This window comes from Choloepus didactylus, chromosome 19 (genome assembly GCF_015220235.1).
Source record: "Choloepus didactylus isolate mChoDid1 chromosome 19, mChoDid1.pri, whole genome shotgun sequence".
NCBI lineage: Eukaryota > Metazoa > Chordata > Mammalia > Pilosa > Megalonychidae > Choloepus > Choloepus didactylus.
The window spans coordinates 28,546,433-28,569,682 of record NC_051325.1 but is presented as its reverse complement, the minus strand read 5'-3'; the positions used below and the strand labels follow the sequence as shown (position 1 = coordinate 28,569,682).

The window sequence follows — 23,250 nt, the reverse complement described above, 5'->3', positions numbered from 1 at the left end:
TTTAAAAATATTGACACTGGCTCCCTCCCCCAGAGATTCTGATTTAACTGGTCTGGGGTGTGGCCTGGGCAGTGTTTGTGGGGTGGGGGTGGGGGTGAGGAGACAGGGTTTAAAGATCCCCAGGTGACTCAAATATGCATTGAGGACTTAGAGCTGGTGCCTCAGAGATCCTCCAATATCAGGCCTTTGTTCCACAAATAAGTCCCCAGGTGGCTGACAGGGGAAGTCAGGGTTGTTGAAGAAAGCGTGAGATTCTTGCCATGACTCTATGCTGATGGTTTTCTGTTGGAAAAATGAGTAAGCCAAAGGAACAGGGGGAAAGTTCTATACCAGCAACATCAGAATGTTTAAAACAGTAGGATGCTAAGATGACTGTAACATCATCTAAAAATTTCCATGATACATGCTTGGTCTGAAGTTAGTCCTAGGATGGAAGGTGACGGAAGGCTGTATGTAACATGAGCTGAGGATTTGAGAGCTCCCAAACTTAACAGGCTAAGTTTTTCTCAGTCATTCCTGTGTACACCACTTGCTTCTCTAACAATTTTGCCCTTTTGGGATTGGAATGCTCTCCAGGTGGGCAACGTAGCCTTTGAGTCTTAGTTAGTCGGACCTCTTGGCAGTCAGCGAGAAGCCTTTTTTGGATTTATTTTGTATGACAGTTACATCTCAGGTGGCTTCTGCTAAGTAATTATAAGCTGAAGTCTTATATACTCCTATGCTGAATAGATGAGCATGAATCAAACTGCTTAGCAATTTTAGAGTCTGCATGTCAACTAAGCTAACTTGTGGTGTTAACTCAAAAGCATTGGGCCTTTACTTGCTGGAATATTGCCCAGAGTTGCATGTGGTGATTTTAGCAGATAATTATCACATGATTGTGATCTGTTAATTCTAAATATAATAACATCTTTTTAAAATCAGAATAATCTGCAAATCTGAGGGAACACACATTTAAAGACTCATTGCTAAATACCAGAAACTTTCGTTTTACCTGACGGATTTCCCAGTTTACATTCCACTGTTTCATATTTGTGAATCTCCATGTTGTAATTGGAATCCCGGTGGCTGCATCAATTCTAATCAACCTATTATATGATACTCCCAGAATATCATCTTTCTTGATTCCTTTAAATCTGAAAAAACAATAAAATTAAGAGAAGCAACTAGTTCCCTATAATATGATATGCTCATTCACATACAACTTCTTAAAGAAAAAATAATGCCATCATTTTTAAACCAATGAAGAGACAATGAGGGGCTAACTTTCTATAGGAGGCCATTTTTATTGTGATAGAGAACAGGAAGAATAGAGAGGATTGGGGCTTTCCTTGCAGGCATTCTGAAGGTGAAATTGACATGAGAGGAAAGCAAAATAAGAGGAGGTCAAATAAACTCATTCAAAATTAGCACCAACTATATGCTAGTCACCTAGGCTTTGAGGATACAGCAGTGAACTAAAAAGATAGAAAATTCCTTACCTAGTGGGCAGAGGGTCATGACTAAGTGAAATATATATGTGAGATAAGATCATGAAGAAAAATAAAGCAGAGGAGGGGGATAGCAAATACTGGCAATGAGGTTATTGCAGTTTTCAATAGGGAGGTCACAGAAGGTCTCAGTGAGAAGGTGACATTTGGTCAAAGAACTGATGGCCATGAGGAATAAACCATGAGGGTATCTGGGGAAGAGTATTTCAGGCAGAGGAAATGACAAGTGCAAAGCCCAGAGCATGTTTTTTATGTTAAAGAAACTGCAAGGAGATCAGTGTGGCCAGGCACTGTCAAAGAAGCTAAAGGAGCATGAGCTTAGAGAGCTAAGGTCCTGCAGGTTATGGTAAGGATTTGGCTTTTACTGTGGGTAAGAGAGAAAGACTTCAGATGGTTTTGAGCAGAAGAAAAACATGCTCTGACTTAGGTTTTAAAAGGATCACCCTGGTTGCTAAATTGAAAACCTGCAGAGGCAAGAGTGGAAGCAGGGAGACCAGGCAGGAGGCTACTGCTGGGATCCGGGTGAGACATCCAGGTGAGACAGCAACCTGGCCCGTGGTGGTGGTGGAGACAGTGAGAAGCAGTCAGATTCTGTATGGACTTTGAAGGCAGAGCCAGTTGCATTTACCAATGGGTAGGATGTAGAGTGTGAGAGAAAGGAGCCCAGGATGACCCCCAGGGGTCTGGCCTGAGCATCTAGAAGAAGGAGCTGACATTTAATGAGATGGGGGAAGAAGGCAAAAGATCAGGAGTTTAGGACATGCTAAGATGAGAAGCCCATCAGACATCCAAGAAGACATAGTAAATGGGCAGTTGGATTTATGATTCTGCAGTTCAAGACAGAGTTCTGGGCTCAAGAGATCCATTTCAGAGTAGCCAGCATATAAATGAAGCCAGAAGAGTGGCTGATCCCCAAGAGGGTGAGCATAGATTGAGAAAAGGGGCAATTTAAGAACTGTGGCCTGTGTATTCCAGTTTTAACAGGTTGAATTTTGGAAGCCAAGTGAAGCAAATGTGTCAAGGAGGAGGGGGTGATCTGCTGTGTCAAAGGCTGCTGAGAGGTCAGCTGAAGCAAGGATTGGGAATTGACACTGGCTTTAGCAATGCAGAGGTCATGCGTGACCTTGACAAGGGCAGACTTGGATCAGAGATGGTGAGAGAAACTTGAATGCAGTGGGTTCAAGAGAAAACGGAAGAAAGGAATTGTAGACAGTGGGTTCAAGGAGTTTGGGTGAAAGAGGGGCAGAGACAGGGGACAGCAACTGGAGGAGGATATGAGGTGAGTTACATTGCCCAAGATCAGAGAGAAGAAGCTGGATCTGGTTGGCTCAAGAGTCTGTGGTCTTTCCACTGTGACGGGCCGATCCCAGTTACAGGTGCGTGTGTGCATGTGTGTGTTTGTGTGCACCTGGGCAGATGTCCAGTGCAACTTTGCCTTCCCTGACTCTTTTGCTGGGTTAAAATAAACCAGAAAATCTGAAGGACTTGCTTTTTTGGGAGAAGTATGGGAGATGGATGTTAAAAGAGATTTTTTTTTCTGTGAATAGAAAAGTCTGAATAGACTCTTATGCCACAAGGCATAGGACAGGCCATGTCTTTGGAAAGACCCAAGCAAATAAGTGAAAACTGTATTTTCTTTAAGTCACCTCCTTACAATACAAATCATCTTCCAATCCCTGAATTGAACAAATGAGAAAGTGGGGGCAAGTATTTGCTTCATTGCAGGATTAAGTGTAGATTTTCCTTAAACATCAATCTTCCTTACTGAAGGAAAAAATATTTGATTTACATGCATGCCTGTGGACACATTCTGGGGAACCATTCATTTTGTTCAGTGGGACCGAGCCATCGTGGCAGGTGAGGGTTATCAATGGGGACAGTTGGTTTTGTGACCCTAAGAGGTGAACTTGGACAAGTCACTGAAGTTACTTTTGTGTATCTCAGTGCTCTCATCTGCAAAACAGAAGGATGGTAATAGATGGGCCATCTAAGCGTCCTTTGGGCCTGGAAATTGGAGATCAGTGGGAATACGGTCTCTATCTGATAAGGCTGGATGAAGAGAAGGCACAGGTTTCACTGAGACCTCTGTTTAGAACCCTAAAATTTCCACAAAGCTATGCCATGAGACACCGTATGTGATACACAACAGGGAGGACCCTGCCATGACAGGAAGGCACAGATTTCTTAAAATCAATAGATGGCGGCCTTCCACAGGCATTACAATTGTGCTTATCCTAAGAAAAGCAAATCTTTTAAAAATTAAAAATTCCCCTTTCCACATTTAGCCAAGCTTCAGGGGAGATGGCACTTTGAACAGAAGGTATGGAAGACTCTTACAAGCAGCCAAAAGTGTTTGGGCCATTTGTGCAAGGACAGCATTCTAAAATGAAAGGTCTTCTATGTTCTCCACCAAGCTTCGAGAACAAACTGGGCTCCGGGGAAGTCATGTAAAATGGAATGGAAACTGAGAGAGGCAGTGAACCGTGGAATCACCTGACGAGGTAGTAGGTGAGCCCGAATTCAGGTAGAGATTGCCATGCCTGGATGAATCGCAGCTTGGCTTCCACCAGGGTCATCTGGGCCACGTTCTGGTGGGCTTCCAGGATCCGGGCTGCCAGCTAAGCAGAAGCAGGAGACATCACACTCTCCTCAGCATGCACTGACTGCTCTGTAATCATCCCGCCAACTCCAGATGCCCGCCAGAAACATAAATGCAAGGCCCAAATGCTCTTCACAGACAATTCATTCTTATTCATTCTCATTCATTCATTCACTCATTCATTCTCTCTCTTGCTCTTTCCTTTTCTACAAGACGTGAACATTGTTGGGGAGACTCAGGAGTAACATCAGGCAGCATATGAGCTTCTAAGGTCCACGCAGATGGAGAGCTCGGGGGTCCCTCTCTCTGCAGGTGTCCACGGACAATGATTCTACTTGAATAAGTTTATCTGTGCAATTTTAACCTACTCTTATGAAAGCATAATTTACCATTTTAATTTGTGGGGACTAAATCATTTTATTCTTAAGCTCAATTTGAGAATCTCACCATGTTCAGATATTCATTTCTCAGTATCTAATACCTAGTCCATCTTCACATTTCCCCATCAATGGATTTCTCATGAGGCCGCCCTTAATCAGCTGGAATCCCTCCTTTTATTTCAGAACATAAAGCATCCATTGCAAACAACTGCCCCAACAAGATTAGCAGTACCTGTTTAGATTTGTGTTTTTTGGCACATCGAGGCGACACAAAACATTCTGGGTTCATGTCCATGCTTTCGTGACTGGAAGCTGCCTGAGATGCTGAGTTCCAGTTTTTCATCCTCAGAAATGAAAGGATGTTAAGGACCTCTGGCTGGTAGGAGCTGTCTGCCATGGTTTTGCCCTTCGATGCCAAGACACAGGCAGCCATCCATCGGGCATATTGATTCTCCTGCAGCAAACACCAGAGGCTGAGAAGCAAGTTCAAGTGCACAGCCACCCTGCTGGGAACAGAGCAGGACTAGGGCTTTCGTCTCCTCTCCTTACAATACAAAGCTGTCACCTCCAAGCAAGGAAAGGTGTGAGGCAGCACACATTCTGAGTGGCTGTCAAACACTTAATTTAACACCCAACAGTAGCTTTGGAGTCCTGTGCTGAGTTTCTAGATGCCAAGGGGCTAAAGAATAAGTATGTCAACTTTGATAAATTCCCTGCAGGGAACTTTGCATTTAAAGATGAACCAAGGACCCGAAGGAGCACCATGGGATATAGACAGGTGAAAACTCAACTACGAGAGAGTATTTCTTAATAGATATGTTCATTTTCACATCATGTCTGATCTCTGTGACAGAAGATGACAACAAAACAAAACAAAAAACACACACACAACCCACATTCATTAATTTCCTGTAGTATTCCTACCCTGGCCTATTCTTAGTAAAAATTCTAATCCCATGCTAGGAAACAGAGCCATTGATGGGATCTGAACCATTTAGTGGTGGCTTCTGTTGTTCTTTAATGTCTGTGTTCATTTTTGACCTCAGGGAGCAAAGATGAGTGGTAGGAAACTGAGGGGATGCAGTAGAAGAGTGAAATTCTTCAAACCAACAGAAGCTATGGCACAATCTTCACTCTCCTGGTAACCAGCCCCTTTACCATGTAACTTTACAGTCCCTCCCAGTAGAGCCAGAGTGTAATTCCCTGTCCCTCGACCATGAGCTCAGCCATGGACTTGCTTTGGTTAATGGAATGTGGGTGGAAGTGACAGTGTCCCAATTTCAAGGTTAATGGAATGTGGGTGGAAGTGACAGTGTGCCAATTTCAAGGTTAGTGGAATGTGGGTAGAAGTGACAGTGTCCCAAATTCAAGCCTAAGCCTCAGGAGCTTGTTTCCAGTTGCCTTTTGTTCTTCTGGCATCGCTATCAGAAGAGATTCTTCCAGGCAGCCTGGGATCCAGAATAAATACACATGGCACAGAGAGGAAGACAAGTCTAGCCAGGCCTGTGGCCTGATACAGATCAGCACAGGTGACATTAGCCTGGATCATCTAACCCCCAGCCTACCTTAGATCAGGTAGATTTTGTAGTTGTTTGTTACGAAGCAATAGCTGACAGATACAATAGTGCTCTGATTTGAGAAAACACCTTATATGTTTTACTCTTCATAAACATGAAGTGACAACATTTTTTTGGTTTTACTTACATGGTCACATTTCAGATATACTTCATTCATACCATCAGCAACAGGGATTAGTAACTTGATTCCAAATTTTCTCCCTGCTACATTTACATCTGGCATAACTTCACACCCTGAATGATAGAAAGCAGGGACAAAACTGAGTTCTGAGGAATCTGTTATATAAATACCAGGTGTGTATCTAAAATAGGGACTTTGAACATAAATCCCTCACATTTGGTTTTCTCCTGAAAAAATGTAGGAGCAAGTTGATAACATCAGTTAATAGATAACTACATAAAATGTATAAGCAATGAATGTGGTTACAGAAAAAATATTTTCTTAAATATATTATCTATTGAATTCAATTTTTTTAGGTTGAAATTGGCTATCCTAACTCATAGGAACAATTATGAACGTGAAGTTTAAAATAAATCAAAGCAGAGGGAATTCTCTGATTGTACATGATAAGGGCATTAAGAGTACTGATTAATTAAATACTTCAAGTAATAGAGCTACCAGTACACTCACAGTCACTTTCAGAAATTAGAAAAGGCACCAAAGTGACACTGAATTAAACATCACTGTTCCTGGATTAAGAAAGCTTTTCAGGATCCTATAATGCCTCACGTGCTATACTTATGGACACCAATTATCACTGCTCCATAGATTTTGGGACAGAAGGCACAGCAGTATGCAAATAATATTTACTATATCATGTTCACATGTATTATATACATTCAAGGCCCATATTCCACAGTGAAGAGGAGCTGTAGGCAGGTTGCAATTTTGAAAACAGTGACATATAGAGATTCCTCTAGAATTAAACCTTGCTTCATTTTGTAGGAATCTGACCTTTAATTTGCTTGCTGAGTCATGACAAGCCACAGCAAGAGGTAGGACATTAACTTCTCTTACCTCTAAGATTTAGTTTTTCTACTGGTTCTCCTTGTTCAAGTTCCTTATTTTTGAAGTAGGCTATAGACGTGTCTTTAAAGACGAACCAATATTGTTTGAAAGCTTTTAAAGTTAGTTTCTTTGGCCTACAAGTTAAAGTACAGTAAGCATTTAGACAGTCACCCAGAAATGCTGGACACATAGCAAATTTCAAGCAGATCAAGATGCTCTAGAGGCCCTTTCAAATGACATACTCTTTATTTTTTTTAAAACAGAGGATTTGTGAAGATGGAATGAGAACATCTACATAAAGTGCTTATCTCAGTGCCTGGCACATCTTAAGGGCTCAATAAATTATTATTATGCATGTGAGAAACATACATGGATCCGGTGATATCTGAAATTCCAGGATACTTCTTGGATCTAAAAAAGCTGTCTGTATGGACAGCACAAGCTTCAGGTTATCAGAGATAAAAGCCAGACTAAATAACTTTTCGGTAGTTTCCTCTCGACCCTTAAGAGGAACTATCAGAGAATTCTCAGTGTGTGATGGAAATCACTGAAATCTACAGCTGTTCTATACAGATCCTACTGTTATTAAAAATATATTTTTTGGAAGATACCCAACATTGAGGTCCACAAACTTTTTTTTGTTTGTTTTTAAAAATTGGACACATTTATTGGAGGTGAACATAATAAGCAAAACCATTTAGCATGCATGCACACAGAGACACACGATGCAAACTTCAATGCATTCTTTCTGGACAACATGACATTCATTTGAAAAATAATTAGTTCAATACCTGTCTCATGATCCTCAAAAATAAATTCCAGTATCATCCTGAACAAGGGGACAGAGTGAGATGCTTCGGGGCTCTGTCCCTGAACAGAAGTTCTGATATACCAAAGCTCCAGAAAAGAGTTCAAAGAGTGCATTAGTGGGGCGAGTGCTGAATCAAGAAAAAGAAACCTTAAAAGCTCTAGGATCTCCTGGCTCCCTGCCTGGACCATTCCCCATCCCTCACTGATTCCGTGTGTATCTGGCCTGTGATCCCAGTGTGGATCCTTGGTCCCAGTTCTTGAGGGAGTAAAGTAACCCTTGGGCACAAACTGGGAGCATGTATGTCTAGCCTATTCTATCTGGTGGTAGCCTGAGGGACTTACCATCCAAAACCTTGCCCTGCACATAGAAGACAGATCACAGGGTTCTCCTACAGAATGCTGAGCTCCACAAACTTTTGTACCTGGGCTAGACAGGTTAGTAATGCCTCTGGGCTGCTAAGGCTTCATTGATAGATCCAGGTTTTCTCTTTATTTCCTGCAAGTTGGGCTTTCCCAGTCTCACTTCATGCTCCATGTTGTATTTAAAATTATTTTATTTTCATCTTATCCAGCAATTCTATGGATTTATCACAAGATTGAGGTTTGAATTAGATCATACCCATGTTGCTGCAAACTGAAAGCCCACTATTTTATATGGTGGGTTCAATAGAAGATTTTGTTCAGGAAAAAAAAAGTGCTTCGCTGTTTAAAAAAAAAAAAAATCAAAGGTCTAGTCCAACAGTCTTACACTGATACGAGAGATCTGGGGAAATGAAGGGCTTATTAAAAGTCACACACCCACTTTGAATAGAACCCTCCCTCCCTCCCTTCCTTCCTTCCCCCTTCCCATGACCTATGTTATATATTAAATTCATTGTCTTCAGACTTTTGGTAGAGGAAGTGTCTAATGGACAAATACAAGAACAGTTTTTCCAGTTTGAGTTTAACAGTCACACCAAAATCCTCTGTTTAGGATAGCATGAGTGAGGTAGACACAGAGACTAACTCTATTATTTGTTTCATTAAAAATATCTATAGGAAGAGTACCGTCATCATTTGGCTTATAAAAAGCCAGATTTGCTCTACGCAGAAAATAAAACAACCCTGTTTCTCTGTAGAACAACTGTTAATATTTTGGAAGGATGTATTTGTGGATTCAGATTGTTAGTTTTTTTCTGCAGTTCTGACTTATAATGATCAGAATAATAAATGGTTGCAAATTTAACTTATGCCCTGGAAGTTAAATTAATGACTGTGGTAGATTGAATTATGCACCTCAACACATGTTCTTAATCTTAATCCCCGTCCCTATGGTGTGAACTCATTTTGAATAGGACCTTTTGAAGTTGTTATTTTTAGTTAAGGTGTGGCCAACTGAACAAGAGTGGGCCTTAATCCAGATTACTAGAGGCCTTAAAAAAAGAGAACCTGGCTGTCACAGAAGCCAGAAAGAAGAGGTTATTGCCATGTGACGGGAGGCAGAGTTACAAGACAAGAAACCCCAAGGACTGTAGCAAGCCAGCACCAGAACACTAGTCTTTGGGGAGAAAGCATGGCCTTGCCAGGCCTTGATTTTGGACTTTTTCTAGCTTTAACACCTCAAGCCAATAAATTCCTGTTGTTTAAGCCAATCCATTGTGTGGTATTTGTCATAGCAGCCTGGCAAACTAATACAATGACCCTATTGTCTGAGACCAAATCTTATGATCACATTAAAAAAAAAAAAATCCAAAAAACAACTATAGAAAGCCAGTGACTAGTACTGTTACTTTCAGATGCTTGTTTCTCATTTCTCCCTGATTTGTTGCTCATTCTTTCCAAGTCTTTCTTTGCACCAGGTGTTATCAAAGGTAACTGGTTTCTTTTGAAGCCAACTGCTCTTAGTAAAGTGTCGGTTTGTTAAGAAAAGTCAACTAACTGTAAATTGACCTAAGTAACTGACAGCAGTTCAAAGGGTCTTATCCCTTTCATCCTGGCATACCTCGGCACCATCACAACCGTGGTAGCCCTTTCTTTCCACAGAGGAAACGTTTTAACAGTTTCAGATCAACTTGAGGTGACTGAGAGAGTTTATCAGAAACACTTAAAGGCAAAGGGAGATAAACCAAAATAACCCTCTATAAGTCCAGGGTCAAAGTTCTGGAAATGATTGATTCTTAAACTGCAAAAGAAACTTCAAATGGTACCAGAGTCCTGACCCTCCCAGACGGACTCCAATAGAAATTGTTATTTCTGAGGAATAAAAGTTCTTTATCACTGATGCCAGCTGTGCTTACACCCACCATTTATTGAGCATGTACTATGAGCCAGGCACTGTGCTAAAAGCTTATATACATCATTATTTGATTCTTTCAACAAACCCTAGAGGAGGCATATCCCCATTTTATAGATCAGGAAACTGAGGCTCAGAGACGAAAGGACCTTGCCCACAGTCATGCAGCTCATGGTGCTTTGGAGCTGGGATTCAACCCCTTGCCTGTGGGATGGCCCAGCCCAAGTTCTTCCCTTTGAACTGTGAACCTGCCTAATGCATGCACAATTTAAACTCCCTGACTCTCTACCTGCAAGGCTTTGTTCTGAGTAACGATTTTCCCCCTTTAGGGTCACTTACCTAAATAATTTGAGATTATCTGAAAGTTTAGGAATATCAGTAATATCCTCCTAAGGAAAAACAGATAACATTTCATAAGCAGTAACTTCATACATGGTGCTGAATCTCTACATCTGCCCTGCCCAAATTGATAGCCTCTTGCCACCTGTAGCTATTTAAATTTGAATTAATTAAAAATTAAATAAAATGAAAATTCATTTCCTCAATCATACTACATTTCAAGCATTTACTGCAAAGAGGGAGGGGAGGTTTGGGGATGGGATGGGGTACATGGAGGGGCTTCTGGAGGGGTTGGCAAAGTTCTATTTCTTACTTTGTTGGTGACTTGGGTGATAATTTAATACTAATTTGTTAAGCTGTACATATATATATTTATATATATATTTTACTTTTCTGTTTGTGTCATCAATCACAAAAATGAAAAAAAAGAATTAGAAAGTTGACTATTCCCCACATATAAGATTCAAGTTAAAATTTGTGTTAGAAACTAATATTTTTATATACAAAAAAGATATTTCAAATTTTTTACCTTAGGGTGGGAAACTCTAGCTACATCTAGTTCACTGATTAAAACTCTCAAAGGAACCTGGTACAAAGTTCATTTTGCAATGTAGGCTGGTACCTGTTTTCAAATTGAAAAGCCTATTGTTTAACATCACATAAAAACATTCAGGGAGTGAGAAAGGCAATTTTCATTTATTCCAAGCAGCATTGCTATAGTGCAGTGTCTATTCAGTGGCAGAAACAGACCAAAGAGACCTCCAGTTTCACGGAGTGTCTGCCTTAAATGTGACACAGTGTTCTGAATCTCTACAGAATCTTGGCATTTAGTTTATACTACGTATTTGCTTTTGCCTGATATGGATTTCCTATTTTAAAGTATTTAATAAGGAAACACACAATAAATGCATAAGAATATAGTGACTCATTCTTATCTATTATCACTATTTATATCCAATTATGACCCACCTCTCTGATTCAATGTGATTAAACTAATAATCACTTTAAATAAACAATTTAAACAAAAGGGTGGCACCCAAAGAATGACTCAAACAGGAGGGGCATTCTGATTAGAAAGCTGACATTCAGCCTTGTTTAATGGAAAGGGAGCAAGGGACAGTTTTAGCTTTTTAGATTTACTGGAGAGTTTTTATTTCCTGAAGATAAAAGGATTCAGGAACTTTTTACAAAGTTTCAAAGAAAGGCTCTCATGTCTGTTTACTTTGCCCAGTTAAAATATGTGAATAGGTAAACAGAGAATAAGGCTTTGTATCTATAAAGCATGTTTTTGTGTTAATACACTGTATTCCCACAGTGGCCCCATGCAATAGACAGGGCAATTCTTTCCAGACTTAAGGGACCAATTCCATGTTCCACGCTAGTGAAGTGGGGTCCTGGTCAATCTTTCCCTCATATCACATCAACCTTTCCATAAGAAGAAATACAAAAGTATTGCCATTGTTAGTAATAAAATTGTCTTCTAGTTTCTTGGAGCTAACTTGAGAGAAGCTTGTCAGATCTTTCTAGATTTAAGCTTTGGTCGGATAAAAAGAATACTTTTTACATTTTAAAAAATCAGACTAAACATACTCTCACGTCTAAGCCAAAAAAAAAAAAAAAAGGTTCATCTATATTTGTCAATCAATCAGCCCAAAGCCACAATTTTGAGTTATCAGAAAAGTTCATACCAAAGTGTTGTCTGTTTTTCCACCTTCTAGGGTAACTTCCAAATTAGAAAGCGCTGCATCTATTTCATCAATCTCAGACTCCTTTGTAGAATCCTGTGTTTCAGCTGACAAGGACAGTTTGCTAATGTGATACTAAAATGAAAACAGAAGTTGTAAAAGTGTTATAAACACAAATGAATCCATTAGTCATTTCTTCCATGAAGATAATTCTCCTATCATAATGCATGGCGATGAGTACTGAATATCTCCTGAAAAGTGCAGGGAAAATAACATTTTAATCTGAATCATTCTATGATTTATGGTTAGTCATGCTTAACCTCAGTTTTCCCCATCAATGACTGGGCTTGTAGTCAGAAGAGAAAAGGATTGCAAAACTAATGCCTTACATGTAATGGGCCCTTGTGGGGACTATGAAAAGCATTTGCGTTTTAAATTTGTCCCCCTCATTTTCGGCTCTTTCTTCAAAGAAAAAAAATGAAACTCCACTCAGAACAAACTTACTTTGTCTCCTTCTGGAGAAAAGGTCCTGAAATTCCCATACCTGTAGTGCTGCAAAGATCAGCATTTCTTCCTCTGTGCAGTCAATTTCTTCTAAGAGAATGGCCCACCTGGCTTGTTCATAGAGCTGGTTTATTCGGACAGCATCATACTAGAGAAAGAAACAGGTGGGGAAATGGGGTATATTTATATTCCATAATAAAAAAGTTCTGGAATAACTGAAGTCATTCCATGTTAATCAGCTGCAAAAATTTTAGTTTAGATCACTGAAAGAAACATCTCTATCTTCCCACCACCCCAGTCCATTTTAATTCTGAATTCAGAACTCTCTTCCCAAAAATATTTTCCAGAGTGGTCTCAAGGGGCCAAGTTGACCCATCTGAGATTCTGATATTTTTCCTCTCTTTTATCAAATGTGTATTGGTAGTAAAACCAGGTAGTGGAAATGGTTTATGTGATAAGTGGTATAAAGGAGAAGGGATCCTCAAGTTGATCTGTAAACTCAGTGCAATCCCAAACAGATTGAATAGGTTTTTAAAATGGAACTTTATACAAGTTGATTCTCAAGTTAAGCTGGAAGAGACTATGTTCAAGTAACACCAAGAAAATTTTGAAAAAGAAGAACAATGTTGGGGGAGGCATGTGTCCTCCCAGACATTAAAACATATTATAAAGCTGTAATAAATAAAATAGTGTGGCATTGGTATAGATGGGTCCATCTATTGGTATAGACGGTATATATAGGGTCCCCAAGAGCAGCTGATCCCATTTTTGAGCAGGTGACATCCATCGCAAACTTGGCGGGGGGCAAAGAATCAAAAAATATCAATAAGGTAATATGTAGAAACAGACCCATGTATGTATATAAATTTAATATAAAATAAAAATGGCTTTTTATATCAGTAGAAGAAAAATGAACAATTCTAGAAATAACATTGGGGTGGGAGCCCACCCTAATTGACTTTATTTATTTATCCAATAAGACTTTTCAATGCAGTCAGGAAAAATTTTAAACATTTAATAAAATCTTGAACAACTTGAATGTACTATCCCCCAAGTCAAATGAAACAGCTCATTGATAGAATATTGGTTCAGTAACAGTTACCTACATCTGTGAGTCAACATTAAGAGAAAAACAGGATTTAGAATAGGATATCCTAACTAAGTACAAGACAAACCAAGCTTCTCATTGAGGTAACCCAGGATTTCTCGGTTGCTCCCCAAACTTTGGGTTTTCCCCTTTGAAGCCTTGTTCGCATTCTCAGGGAGGCACTGGAGCATTCCAGTTCCCAAAATTTCACGGGTTGTTAACAGGAGGCTTAACTGATCTTTTGTTTTCTCTCAGACTCTTTCAGTGGGTTGGCTATTCATGCTTTCTTCTTGGCCCTAGATTTTCTATCTCTCCGTTAAGTGAAAACGGAAACCCCAATCCTGGAAGCACATAGATTCTGCCACTTTCCCTCCTGGGTCTCTGTTTGTCACCATCTACCCAGTACAGTAACAACCCCCCCCCCCACCGACCCCCCAACCCCCTGCAACTACCAAATCAAACACCTACAGTTTTCATGCTTTCCAGAAAGGTTACTATTGTTATCTTATCACTTAAGATTCCTTATTAGCTGGGGTAGCAGCTTTCAGGATCATTCAGACCTCTTATTAAAAGTGTGACATGCTTTTTCCCTACTGAACATTTATAAAAATGCTATGAATTGCGGTCGCGGTTACTGCTTCTAGGGGGAGGGGCGGCCGGTAGCTGAGCCCTCAGCTCTCGGGGCTGCTTAAAGGGTACCGGCGGCGGGGGCTCTTTCCCGGAGGCGAGGGCGAGGCGGAGGACTTGGCCGGGTCCTCGGCGGGAGGCGTGCAAGGTTAAGAGGGCGGCGATAAGGACAAGACATTCTTCATCCAGTAGGAGTATGCGCCAAAGAGAGAGTCTTTATTCAGGGGTGATTACAGGTTATATAGGCTGGTAAAAAGGGCAGGGCTGGAAAGGAGGTGAAGCAGCCTTAAATGGCAATACTGAAGGGATAGGGGCTAGGATTGGTTCTGAGAGAACGCAGGAACCGTTGCAGCGGGGCGGGGGTTGTTCTGGCCACGGTGCATGCGCGCTGGTGGTGGTAGGAGTGGCCTTGGCACAAGGGAGTGTGTGGGTAAGATAAGGAAGTGGGGAAAGGGCAGTTGGGAGAAAGGCGGTTTCCTCCGGCAAGCCTCCCCTGCCAGTGGCATTTTGGGTGAGGAAAAGGGAGCTGCCTTGACCTCGCTCCCCAGGCTCGGGGGGGCTGCAGAGGGCACTCACGCCCGTACCTACTACCCTCCCCAGGGGGTGATCAGGTCCCCTGGCCCAGGCCTGGCAAGCCGAGGTACAAGCTCAGTCACCCGCAATGAATTATCAGATTATATAAAGGTTTTTAAACATTCATACATTTTTAACACATATAAAAGGGGCAAAAGAGTCTACAACAAAAGAATTCATTTAAAATGAATTAAAAAAGGACAAAAAGGTGTATAATAGGAAGTCTCCCTCCCTTCCTTGTTTCCCACAAATAGGAGTTTCTCTGTGGACTGTATTACACCTTGCTTTTTTTCATGCGGTAGTGTACTTTGGATATGTTCCATATCAAAAAAGAGCTGACTTGTTCTTTTTAAAGACAACAGTGTGTGGACGTGCCATAATGTATTTAACCAATTCCCTACCCATGGACATTTAGGTGGTTTCCAATCATCTTTTTCTACCGTAAATGACGTAATTTAACTGTCCTTGGGTATATCCATACTAATTTTCATGTGGTAGTAAAGCTGTGCTATAAATACCTAGGAATGGTTTTGTTGGTCAAAGCTACATAGAATTGTAATTTTGATATATAATGCAAATTGCCTTCCATAGAGGCTAAATTTGTACTTTGACCTACAAGCAGTGTATGATAAAGCCTGTTCTTCCACATTCTTGCTAAGCTAGTGTGTGAAACTTTTTGATCTTTGCCAATCTGATAAAAGGACAAAAAACATTTGTAGTTCCTTTTCTATGAACCAGGTGCTCACATCTTTTGCCCAGGATTCTGTTGGGTTGTTGATCTTTCTCTTATGCAGTTGTTGGAGCTCTCTCTATGTTAGGGAAATTAGCCTTTTGTTTGTCATATGTGTTGCAAAGACGTTTTAACTTTATCATTTTTTTTTTTTTTTTTTGCCAGGCAGAATATGTTCATTTATTATTAAACAGTACCAATCTTTCTTTTTCATGGATTCTGGATTTTGCATTTTTTGTGGGTACTATTTTTAAAATGTTTAATTCTAGTACTTTTATATATCTGAGATTTTAATCAACATCTGATACTTCAGACCTACAGCCAGCATGCGGCTCTCCTCTGAAAGCCAGAGATCCTCCCCAACCTGTGCTGTATAATTTGGCTCCTATTTGTGCAGTGCCTTATGTGTTTGCAGTGGTTTTAGGGGTGCTGTTTTTGTTCTTCTTGATTCTATTGTCCATTCCATAGGAACATGAACTACACCTTAAATTTCTGTATCCTCCTACACTCAGTGCATAACAGGGACCCCATAAATGTGGGGTCCTAACTTTAGGAGGGGAGGAAATGGCACACCACCACAACTCTAAAGTGGTTGGGGGATCATCATTCCCAAGTCCCAATGCCATGTCTCACCAGCCTGAGCCTTCCTGTCACTTCTGGGTTGACAGCTGCTGTTTATTAGATTCAAATAGGTTTTGCTTCATTGGCTATGAAGAGAGAACTCTGGACCCATTCAGCAAGCAGAGGCTTGAGGCCAAAGAGTCTATGACAACAGCCTAGTGACCCTTGTCTTCAGTGGCCTCCCTCCCCTCTGGGAGTACAATTCCTTTTATTTCTTCTATTTTTTGGACAAACACGTGTTTAACACTGCCCCCTCTGTGTTTGATACTTATGCAGATGATTTGCTGTGTATGGAGGCTCTCTTTGACTTACATGTTCCTGACAATTTTTTTCAGGGATAAATGAGCTGCTTTAATTTTAGCATTAAGCTCAATTGTCAAAGCAGGGGATTTAATGGGGAATCTCCTGGCAAGGAAGTTGTTGGGAGGGTCTCCAGGAGCCAGCTGATCCCATTGTTGAGCAGGTGACTTCCATAGCATCCTTGGTGGGGGGCAAAGAAAGTATCAGATGTGGTCCTTGTCTTCAAGGAGTGTGCCATGTATTTGTAAAGAATATCCAGGAATGTGGTATGATTAGGGATGTGGATCCTGAAATTGAATTGTATTCAGTTGTGGTTCAGAGAAGGGAGAGTCCAATGTGACCAAAAGTAGAAATATGCTCCTTTCTGGAAGGAGTGAGACTTGAATGTGTTCTCCAGGCAGGTGTTCTGGAGCTGGGGTTCTTGGACTTGGGTGTCTGAAATCAGGTGGTCCATGAGCTTGGATGAGGAAGAAACTATGTTTTCATTTGTACCAACCTCTAACTGACAGTTATAATTTCCTTCCATGCCAAATCTAGGCAACAAACCCCTCTATTACAACAGTACCTGTGACTTTGTGATGGACAGAGTCACAGATATTGCCTACCATATCACAATTGTTGCTGTGTCTTGAAATAATGCTCACGCTTATCACTACTTCCAAATTATGGTAGTCATTAGACCTGACATTAGATCTTAGTATTTATTCAATTAAGAAGCACATACATTATACTATCCATTTGTAAAAATATTTTGATTACCATAGTTCATGATAATGGATTTATTTTATAATCCTACCACATATTATATGACTCCATTTATATGAAATGTACAGAATAGGTAAATCTATGGAGACAGAAAGTAGATTTAGGTGGTTGCCAAAAGAGCTGGGGGTTTGGGAGGGAGAATGGGGAGTGACTGTTAATGGGTATGGGGTTTCAATTTGGAGTGATGAAAATGTTCTAAAAGAGATAGTGGTGATGGCCACACAACTCTGTGAACATTCCAGAAACCATTGACTTGTATACTTTAAATGGGTGTATTGTGTGGTAAGTGAATTATATCTCAATGAAGTTGTTATTAAAAAAAAAACAAAAAAAAATTATTCAGAGGAGTACACAGGCTTCTTCAGACTGCTAAAGGAGCCCATGAACCAGAAAAGTTTAAGAACCCCTTTATTAACAGGTAAACAGGAATTAAATCCAGCCAAAGAAAGAAAACACATTCTGATTGGGAAATGCAGTAGGGATACACGTAGCATGGTACACAGACCCTTCACCATGCACTTCTCTCACTACTCTGCATCTTCAGCCTTATCACCTGTGTTCTCGCCCCACATCTCACACACCTGCAAAGTTCAACCACCTGCAGTTCCCTGGATAGGTCAACTTCTCACATCTCTGGGACTCTGCACATCCAGCTTTGCCTTCATAAAAGCCCTTTAATCTCTTGCTCACTTTATGAACTCCTATTCACCCTTTAGTACCCACCTCAAGCACTAACACTTTCTCTGAACTTCCACAGGAATTTATAGCATTCTCCTTTGTGCTCCCAGGGTTTGCTGAGCATATAATCATCCTTGAACTCATTCACCATCGGATATTAAGTGTTTACATGGCTGTTTCATGCACTTAAGGGCAGTTTTGGGTTCTCAACATCTCACAGTTCTTGACACTCCCTTGTTGCTTAATAAATGAATGAATAAATAAACAACAGATGGAACATAAGTTTGAATAGATAAGATGGGGCCAAATTACTGACTTAGCAATCAGAATATGCTTAATTTTATGTGTTATCTAGTTCCAGAAAAAAAACTTATGGCAGTTTATTAGAATAGACAGCATGCACCAAGATGGCTTAAAGTAACTGGGAATTAAACAAGGAAAGACAGGGTTGAGTCAGCAATAAGGCTTGAAAGTGCAATCACAGAAAATTTATAGAATTTATTTTTAGTGGGCAATGCAAAAGAGTAAACCTGGACACTTGTGTAATTAAAAGTGCCCTTAAAAAAAAAAGCAAACAAATTATTTAGGAGAAATAGTACAGTCATTTCTCCTGAAGTTTTTATCAAAAAGAAGAGCCCCAAATTTCCCTTTTGCAATAATTCACTCATTATGCACTTTTTATACACTCCAGACATAAGCCAGGTCCATGGGTATTAACATGGGTTAAAAGCAAAGACTTAGCAGAAGCTTGAACATAGAATTGATGAGGAGTAGGTTTATTTTGAAGAAGACGCCGGTTAGGAAAGCAGTAGAAACCCAGATGGACCTTTGAAGACCAGACTTGAAAACAGGACCAAGGATAAAGGTTGAAAATGACTGTGTTTTAAAACATCAGCTTCCATGTGAGACCAAGGGAAGAGATGTTTATTTGGTGCAGGATCTGTATTTTCTAAACAATATAACTTCTACATCAGTTTGTTCAAATACCACAATTACATGGAACTTTGAATAGGAAGTGAGATGGTAGGTTTGTATAGGTTAGAGTGAAATAGCAACACATCCCAAAGTAATTTGGGCAGAGAATAAAAATATATATGCAGGGCCCCCCTAAGGAGCTGTGGGAAAATGCAGAAGTGTTGGACTTCCTCACCTGGATTGTTGCTGATGTTCTCACAAACATTGAGGACTGATAGCTTGGTATTCCCAGCCCTCTGTCTTGGTGCTTGCCCCTATGAAGCTTGTTACTGCAAAGGAGAGGCTAAACCTGCTTATAATTGTGCCTAAGAGTCTTCCCCTGAGTGCCTCTTTGTTGCTCAGATGTAGCCCTCTTTCTCTAGCTAGGCAAACTTGGCAGGCAAACTCACTATCCTCCCCCCACGTGGAACCTGACTCCCAGGGGTATAAATCTCCCTGGCAACGCCTGGGGATGAATCTGGAACCGGCATCATGGGATTGAGAACATCTTCTTGACTAAAAGGGGGATGTGAAATGAAATGAAATAAAGTTTCAGTGGCTAAGAGATTCCAATTGGAGTTGAGAGGTCACTCTGGTGGGCATTCTAACACACTATATAGAGAATCCTTTTTAAGTTTTAATGTATTGTAATAGCTAGAAGTAAATACCTGAAACTATCAAACTGTAACCCAGTAGCCTTGAATTTTGAATTTTGAAGGTGATTGTATAACAATGTGGCTTACAAGGGGTGACAGAGTGATTGTAATAACCTTGTGGTTTATGCAGTGTGTGGTTTATGCAGTGTATGGATGGATGAGTAGAAAAATGGGGACAAAAACTAAATAAAAAATAGGGTGGGATGGGGGGATGATTTGGGTGTTCTTTTTTACTTTTATTTTTTATTCTGATTCTGATTCTTTCTGGTGTAAGGAAAATGTTCAAAAATAGATTGGGGTGATGAATGCACAACTATATGATGGTACTATGAACAGTTGATTGTACACCATGGATGACTGTGGTATGTGAATATATCTCAATAAAACTGAATTTAATTAAAAGAAAAAACAGGACCAAGGAAGAGACAGTGGCAAGAGAGGCATAAGAACTGTTACAGACGAGAAAAGTATCTACAAAAAAGTTGACCTAAGGCATCTTCCTTGGACAAGTACCCAGCAGCAAATGAAAACAGCAACAAGGACAAAACTGGGATGGGAACAATAATATGAAATCACCCTGGGCACTCAGAGGACTCATTACCATTTTACATTTTTTACATTTGGGCCATTTAAATGCTGACTCCCAACTCTACAAAAGGAGCAAGGAAGGGACAGAAGTTGTAACCAAAAAATTTAAAAATGTGTTGTAGTCCACTAAAATATATTTTAGGCACTTACTCAACTTCTGATATAGTAATCAAAATTAAGAGCCAATAACTATTATAGCTCACTGGAAGCCAATATCTGTAATTGTAATCCAGATGCCTTGTTTCTCTGATGCCGGAGCTATGTTCTGTAACTGCATAATCTTTACCTTGTAACTGGATAGTAACAAGACAACTCTGTGACTATCCCCTTATCTCGTATTGCAACCCTGAAGTCTGGTGTCCTGGCATGTAGCCCCCTGAAGTCTGGTGCTCCTGCACGTATACCCTTTAAGGTTTATGAATGAAGTAACATGAGCCAGTCCAAAACTGACCACCCCAGTTCCTCAGCTATCTTGCTAGACCAAGCTAGTTCTGACCAGAGTTGGCCTGCCTGACATGCACAGTAGCCAATCTGTGCATGCTGAGTAACTACACCATCTCTAACCCCGTCATCTCAAACCACCTTGCTCATTATCATAAGCCTGCCTGCCTTTGTTTGAATACTATAAAACACTGAAGATTTCTCCAGTTCGGGGAGACAAATTTAAGGACCTCGGGCCTTCTGATCTCCTTGCCTGGCGCTTAGTGATAAATTTTTTCTTTGAAACCGTGGTATCACAAAATTGGCTCTTCCATGTGCACTGGGCGGAGAACCCGCACAGGATGTGACTTGTATCAAAGTTCTGAGGACTGACTTCCCCACTCATTAGTTATCCTAATAAATTTCAGATGGGAAATGTGCAGTTAAAATGGGACTTGGTGACCAGCTGGGATCTTTATTTATATAGATAATCCCTCTTTCTAATCACCAAGGACTTATTGAGCGCTGCAGTGGGAAATCTTGTCTGCGCCATCATGAGGTCCTGGATTGTTTATGAGAAACTGCCCTTAACCTCGGCCCCGACAGCTCCTCTCCTTTCTAAGCGGTAAGGATTCCAGTTCTGTGGGCTGCTCTCTTCTTGTTCCTTCATTCCTGAGAATGGCCAGGAGCAGTGAGCCCCGTGCCAGGCGTGGGGACCTTCCCAAAAGATGCCTAGAGATCCCTGCTAACGTGGGGGCAGCTGAACCATGCTAACCAGAAACTAAAAGATGAAAACTCAGAGACTGGTATATATTGATCAGTCTAACTCTGCAGAGCTAAACAGAATACCCCACAAATAAATTAATCCTAATTTTGGTTATGAAATGAACTATTTTACATTTTCATGCATTCACATTCAAAAATAAAAAAAGAATGAAAGAGAAAAAGGGTCTCACTTTGGGATTCATGTCGAAGAAAGTGTAGTATTTGAATCGTAACAGCAGTGGCTCATCCTCCTGGATGCCTTGTTCCATAAGGGACCGCGAGGAGTCCAGCCACCTAGAAAGCAATGGGAGGATTTGTGAAGGTCAATCAATTCTACATAAATATATATCTTTGAACAAAATCAGAATAGGTAATATAACCAAAAACTGGCAAGGGGAGCATGTAATAATAGCTTCTATTTGCATTTTATCTTACAGTTTTCAAAGTACTTTCCATATAGATATATTTTTCTCATTGCCACTTTAAAGTTATCCAGTGAAGGAGCCAAGGAAGCACTTATGATCTCAGTTTTACAGACGAGGAAACTGAGTCTCAGCCACATTAAGTGATCTGTTTAAGGTCAGGTGCCTCAAGGTGGAGCCAGAATGAGAATCTGTTCCTTCTGACTCCCCACAAGGCCTCTCTCACTATCCCAGATGCTTCACCCCCAAGGCTGGGCTCCATCTCACTGTCTAGAGTGGTGTGGTCCAAAAGAACTTTCTGCAATGGTGGAAATGTTCTCCATCTGTGTTGTCCAATATAGTAGCCACTGGCCACCTGCAGTTACTGAACATTTAAATATGGCCAGTGCCATGTTGTAATTTAGATTAATTTAAATTTTTTATCCTTATATGGCTAGTGGCTTTTCTATTGAACAGCATAGTTATAGAGTAAAAACGGTGAATAATGGTGAGGGGTGAAGGGGTGTAGAGAAAAAGTTAAAAACCAAACAAGATGGGGATGACTGTTAGCTAATAGCACTGAATAAAAATGGCTTGAACTTCCATCCATTAGGCCCTTTTGGGGAACAAAGGTGTCCAAGATATCCTCTCCACCCTAAGGTGACTGACATTCCAGTGGGGCAGACCAAGCCTCAGAATAAAGGAACAATGTGACATTGGGGTGAGCAAAGTGTTAGAACAGACCTACAGGGACGTAACTTAATTTGAGTGGTGACGCCTGAGAATGAGACAATCTTAAAGATCAAGAAGGGACTTACTAGTAGAGAAGGGGGAAGGAGTCACGCCCTGGAGAAGAGCAAAGCAGGGAGGTGAGGAGTGACAGGAGCACTTTGTGTGCTCCAGGCCGAATGGGGAATGGGAGTCCCCAGGAGAATACAGAGACATCTGCCAGGGCCAGCTCTTATGGGCAACTGAATACCACTAACAAGGTTGACTTCAGTGAGCAATGGGGAGAGCAAGAAATGGTGGCTTAGGTATCTTTTCTGAGATCACTTCAACCAGAGCTTGAGGATGTGTTCATTAGAACCGGAAAGAGAGAAGTAGTGGTTCCACAAAGGACAATGTGGGTTAGGCAGGCCAGTGTGGTTTTCCCCTGCTGATCTACAGACTGCTTTACATTCTATAAAATGTGCTTTGCACTGTATGGGCAAAGAATTAATATTCACATATGGACATACATTGAGTTAACAGGACACATGAATCTTGTCACACTCAAACATACTAAAATGACCAAAGGCTGCAATTTATCCCCTTTTGTTGGTAAAATCAACACTAATTTTGCTGGGGATCAGGACTGTCTGCAGAATAGCACTTCTCTGTTCAGGTGTTCTAACGAGTAAGCCCTCGAGCTCTGCTTGAA

The 23,250-nt window shown here is 40.7% G+C and overlaps 1 protein-coding gene across 3 annotated transcripts in view; it reads right to left on the bottom strand.

Annotated features, from left to right (window-relative positions):
- Nucleotides 1–23,250, bottom strand: part of FERMT1 (fermitin family member 1) — a 41,839-nt gene that overhangs the window by 3,933 nt on the left and 14,656 nt on the right. For 2 of the 3 annotated variants that reach the window (XM_037810915.1, XM_037810916.1), the window contains 9 exons: nucleotides 21,621–21,723; nucleotides 12,706–12,813; nucleotides 12,165–12,296; nucleotides 10,477–10,526; nucleotides 7,065–7,189; nucleotides 6,174–6,280; nucleotides 4,702–4,923; nucleotides 3,984–4,108; nucleotides 995–1,136 (listed from right to left, as the gene is read on the bottom strand). In XM_037810915.1, the coding sequence (XP_037666843.1) occupies nucleotides 995–1,136; nucleotides 3,984–4,108; nucleotides 4,702–4,923; nucleotides 6,174–6,280; nucleotides 7,065–7,189; nucleotides 10,477–10,526; nucleotides 12,165–12,296; nucleotides 12,706–12,813; nucleotides 21,621–21,723 (1,114 nt within the window). Of the gene's footprint in view, nucleotides 1–78; nucleotides 283–994; nucleotides 1,137–3,983; nucleotides 4,109–4,701; nucleotides 4,924–6,173; nucleotides 6,281–7,064; nucleotides 7,190–10,476; nucleotides 10,527–12,164; nucleotides 12,297–12,705; nucleotides 12,814–21,620; nucleotides 21,724–23,250 lie in introns of those variants that run through there. The other variant, XM_037810917.1, reaches the window with a different exon arrangement.